This window comes from Cotesia glomerata, linkage group LG8 (assembly GCF_020080835.1).
Source record: "Cotesia glomerata isolate CgM1 linkage group LG8, MPM_Cglom_v2.3, whole genome shotgun sequence".
Taxonomy (NCBI): Eukaryota; Metazoa; Arthropoda; class Insecta; order Hymenoptera; family Braconidae; genus Cotesia; species Cotesia glomerata.
In genome coordinates this window covers 5,919,845-5,925,159 of record NC_058165.1, presented here as the reverse complement: position 1 = coordinate 5,925,159, position 5,315 = coordinate 5,919,845, and the positions used below count along the sequence as shown (strand labels likewise).

Below are 5,315 nucleotides of genomic sequence, written 5' to 3'. Positions count from 1 at the left end.
CCAACTTCGCCCCGAACTGATTTTTCGGCATGCCTCACTAAAATTCTAGTCGGGAAATTGATGTTTTCATATGCTAAAAAATTAAAAATTTTGAAAAATTAAAAAAATTAAATTAAATCAAATTTTAAAAATTCATAAAGTCATAAATAAACCGTACAATTCGTAATGCTTATTTGAATATACCACTTAAGCCGTAATGCGTGATAAAATGTAAATAATATTTCCATTTATAAATTTTTTTTCAAACAATCTATACCCAGCGGCTTAAATACTTCAAAGTATATTCGGTTATCAAAGTCATTAATAACGTCCAATTTTTATTTTAGTATCTAGTCCATCGGGTTTTATTGTTGACTAAAGTCAAAAATAATACTATGTATTTTTCAAGTTATTAAATAATGATGTATTTAAAATATTTCACTTTAATTTTTATAAATATTTGGTGTGAGTATTTTTCATAAAATTAAATTTGATGAATTTGAAAATTTTCCTCTTTGTTAGTCTGTTTTTCAGAGCTAACTATCCCGCAAGAAGAAATTTACATTGAAGAAGGAAAAACATTGAAAATAAATTTTACAGCTTCAGAAGATATTGATTTTTTCTATCCAAAAACGATCAAAGATCAAGTAAGTTTATTTTAAGCTAAAAACTTCTAGTTAACTAAGGTACCCGCGGGTAATAAGGCCTGTTGGATAATAAGGCTCAAGTGACAGAAATGATATTTAAAACAACCGCTTCCGCTAAAGGCTACTCTAGTAGAAGCATCTAGCATAAAAATGTCGCGACAAGTTTATTGAATCTCGATACCATATTTCCTGTCTTCTATATTTCATCATCCGTCATATCGACGGTACTTTGGTAAAACCTCGTATCTTCTACGTATTTTAAATGAGAGATACGAGGTTTTACCAAAGTACCGTCGATATGCTAAAGTAGCAAAAAAGAATTCCTAAAAAACGGTTTGAGTAAATGATAAGCAATTTAAAATCATTGTTCTAATTTTTATCAACATCTTAAAAAGTATTGTCGCTAAATTTAAGTGATGATAGATTTCTTACACCAATTTTATTAAGTATAGTATAACTATTTCCAGTATGTTTAACCCGTAGGCCTTATTACCCTACCGTAGTAAAATAAGACGTATTCGTAAGGATATTGAAAAAGTTCAATTTTGTGATTGTTTATGGTGAAAATTACCATTACTTCATTATGTTGAATGGCTAATATATTAAAATAAAGATTAATGATACATTTCAATAAATAAATGCAATATTTTCGATTTTTTTCAAAATCTTTTGTAGCTAGGCCTTATTACCCACCCGTATCTTATTCTATTTAAAAATTCAACGTAATATTTTTAAAGTGATTAATTTTTATTTCTAAAATATTACGGAAGCTTAAAATTAATATTTTAATAGATTGTTACATCACCAGTGGAATTTATAGTAGAAACTGCGTTAAACTCATCAAAATTTATATTGAAAAGATCTAATACCGTTTTTGGAGACACTGGATGGTATGGATGGATTGAAGCAAGCAAAAATCAACGAAAGCTGAATTTACGTAACATTTTGGTGACGCCCTACTCTTACAATGAAATTGACATACACTGGGTTTACGTTTACGTAAAATGTAACAAAAAACTACCTTATTAAGTGTATGGTTTGTTATATAAAATATATTTATAATTTTAATTTCAGCTAAAAAAAAATCACTCACTTCTACTTCTCAAATGTATCACATCAAAAGTCCAGTTGGAAGCGATGTAAATTTTCCGTGCTACCCAACCTCTCCAGATTACAACGTAACTCTCTCTTATTTAGAAAGAGTAAGTATATGATTTATTCCATGATAAATTTTTTTTCCAATGAGCTTAAGCTCTTATAAACATTTTATATAAATTTTACGCAGCATCTTACATTAATATTTAATAGTTAAATTAAAAATTTACTCAAATTATTAAATGATTAAAAAGATTTATTTTTCATTGCGATAATTTGTTTTTGACGGGATAACGTCTTACAAATTGATGAACACCGACAGCGCTCACGAAAAAGTGTCGCATTCCGCTTAAGCGTTCCTCCTGAGCGTTCCGCTTGAGCGTTCCTCCTGAGCGTTCCGCCTGAGCCTGTGCGTGCAAGTGAGAGCGCGCAACAAGCGATAGAGAGGCACGATCAAACAAACGATAGAGAGGCCCAAGCGTTGGCTTGTGACACATATATCTCTCTTCTCGCGTGATGTCAGAGCTAGCAGTCAGAATATTGTTCTATAACTAATTGTTCGTGATTATGTTTAAACAAATTATACCCATTATATCAGATTATTATTGTTGATAATATTAATAATTGTTAATAAATAATATCAATTATAAATAAATAAATTAATAATAATTATGAACGATAAATTATTAAAATAATTAATAATAAAATAATAATAAAAAATAATAAATTAATAAAATAATTAATATTAATTATAAATAGAAATAATCATATCAATTATCAAATTATTGTATCAATTTTTGATTAACAATGTATCAACAAGTCCTTTTTTTTTGTTAAAATAATTTTTAAATATTCAAAATTTTTTAATTTTTAAATACAAAATAATGATAATTCAGTGATAATAATTCAATTTAATTCATAAAAGTAGGCAATTTTTCATCAATGTTTTTTCATGACGTTATCACGTAAAACTATAGTCCGTAAACCAACTTTACAGACAACCAATTTTTTTTTTTTTTTTTTTTCAGAGATATAGACGCACAGTAATCATGCCTGTAAGCGAAAAATTATCCTATCATCGAAAAAAAGGATTTACATTGCACAATGTCAACATTAATGACGAGAGAAAATATCTATGCGACGTTCCTCCACCACATAAGACAAACTTTGTTTTGATAAACTTGAGGGTTAAAGGTTATTTATAAAAAATGTATCTTCATAAATTTAGCTTATAAATTATTAAATAAAATCTTCACGGTTTTTTTCAGACGAAACTTCGGAAAATTCGTTGGAAATTTCTTCTCGACCTCTGCAACAAATCACTGTTGCTGAGGATTTTTCAATGAATTGTACTATTCGCACGGAAAAATCTTACTCATATGATACATTTCGCTGGATAACGCCATTACAGGTATTTATCACAATTTTATATGGTAATTATCTACAGATGATTAACTATCACATATCGATACAACTATTATATAAAACGATATATAACTATATATATGATTATACATAATTCTGCATAATTATAAATAAATATACAAAATTAAGGAAAAAATATATCCAGAATTATATACAATTATATAACTCTGAATAATTATACATGAATCATATTTAATTATATATGAATCATATATAATTATATATGAATTATTAATAATTATATATAATTGCACATAATCTTTTTTACCCGGGTGATTCTAAAAATTTATTTCTTTTTGAATTATTCGTAAGGTAAAAGCCCCAATAGATGATCACGTACCAGTATATGATCACTCCATGTATTTGTATATCTATATTCACAAATATAGGTATACAAATACATGGAGTGATCATATACTGGTACATGATCATCTATTGGGGCGTTTACCTTACTTTATAAATTTAAAGTTCAAAAGAATAATATTTGAAAGTTTCTTCATCATCAATTACCCTGATAGCCAGCGCTTACTTAGAAAGTACTTGACTTCCAGCAGTTCGGTTAACTTAACATCAAGTTGGCGGTAATTCTTCATTAAATAACAGTTGTAAGCAAATTGACGAAAATCTACGGTCGCAACTTGAATACAAGTTAACAATCAAACTTTTAGTTAAATTTCCTTTCAATTTTACTAGAATTTGACTGAAATATTTGTACAGCAAGACTTGACGTCTATTTGCAGAGTAAATTATATAGGTAACATAAGTGAATCTGCTTGCTTTGCCAACTCTTTTCGTCAAGTTTACTTCAAATTGCGGTCGTAGATTGACAGCAAGTTTCAGGTAAGGTGGCTATCAGGGTATGTTTCAAAAAATCTAAACAAGAAACCTTACTTACCGTCGATCAGGCTACTTATTTGAAACAGAATCCTACATAATATTACTCGCTTCTTTTAATACACTTATTTTTCCGAATAAAATCCAGTTTTTTTAAATATAGAAAAATTACATGAGAAAATTTATTTCTTATTTTGATGGAAATTTAAACGTCCATGTAAGTCAACTGTCAATAAAAAATGTAACAATCAACAATTTTGGTGAGTATAAATGTGAGTTTTACGGATTTGACACTATAAAAAATGCAAAGGTTGATCTTCAAGTTCACAGTAAGTAATTATTCGACAGTAATAATAACGGTTATCCAAATTTTCATATTATTTTTTTAAATTTGAAAAATTATCGATATTTAAGCCGAAAGCCGCCTAGAAATATTAATGGAAAGCTCGGTTAATAAATATAAAAAAGAATTTGGCCAATGTATCAAGTGGACATTAAATATTACAGCATATCCTTTGCCAAAATTTAAATGGTAACAATATTTATTCTTAATCCATTTAACATTTTATTGTTTTTTAAAATCATATTTAATTAATCTAAAAGACCCAGTCATTGATATTTGCAATTTTATTTTAATTAAAAAAAAAGTCAACTCCAATAAATTAAAAATTATAATTTGTGAATTATAAATTTTATGATAATTCGTTTTTTGAGAACATTTGAATTTTTTAATTGGAATAAAATTGCAAGAGTCAAACAACTAAGACAGTGTCAGTAAATGGGTCTTTTACCTTACTCATTTTAGTAAAAAAAAATTAGGAAAACGGTTGACCCTGAAGGACATCCCTGCAACTTCCCGCCAACTCTATACCTAAACGCTTGAAATTGCACTTAAGACGTTTTTGAGCTATTCGAGCTCATAAATACAATTTTTGTGTTATTTTGAGCTCTCCGTGCTCAATAAATAGCTTTTGTATGCTTTTGAGCTTAAAAATTTGATAGAAGTTTGATAAAACACTATTTTTTGAATTTTAAAATCGCAATAACTTTTGAATGAATCAACCGATTTTCACGCGGTTGGTGGCATTCGACGCAGTTTCTTAAGGTTCATGAATAATCTAAGTTTAAATTGATAGAACGAAAAATTTCGGAGTAATTCCGAAAAAACACTTTTTTCGATTTTTTTCGGTTTTCTTTCGTTCACGCTATCTCTCGAACGAATCAACCGATTTTGACCGGATTAGCGGTGATCGACGTCGTTTTTCAAGCTTAAAGGCGGATTAGTTTTTGGAATTGATCGATGAAGCCGTTTAAAAGTTATTCAAAAAACCACGT

At 28.2% G+C, this 5,315-nt stretch overlaps 1 protein-coding gene across 1 annotated transcript in view; it reads left to right on the top strand.

Moving 5' to 3' along the window:
* The first annotated feature begins 415 nt into the window (after window positions 1–415).
* The window catches only part of LOC123271029 (hemicentin-1-like), a 13,716-nt gene continuing 8,816 nt past the window's right edge, over window positions 416–5,315 (top strand). Inside the window, exons 1-8 of the mRNA XM_044737259.1 lie at window positions 416–444; window positions 502–626; window positions 1,419–1,632; window positions 1,701–1,828; window positions 2,750–2,920; window positions 2,995–3,132; window positions 4,144–4,309; window positions 4,395–4,512. Coding sequence (XP_044593194.1) covers window positions 1,733–1,828; window positions 2,750–2,920; window positions 2,995–3,132; window positions 4,144–4,309; window positions 4,395–4,512 — 689 coding nt within the window. The 5' untranslated portion in view covers window positions 416–444; window positions 502–626; window positions 1,419–1,632; window positions 1,701–1,732. The remainder of the gene's footprint in view (window positions 445–501; window positions 627–1,418; window positions 1,633–1,700; window positions 1,829–2,749; window positions 2,921–2,994; window positions 3,133–4,143; window positions 4,310–4,394; window positions 4,513–5,315) is intronic.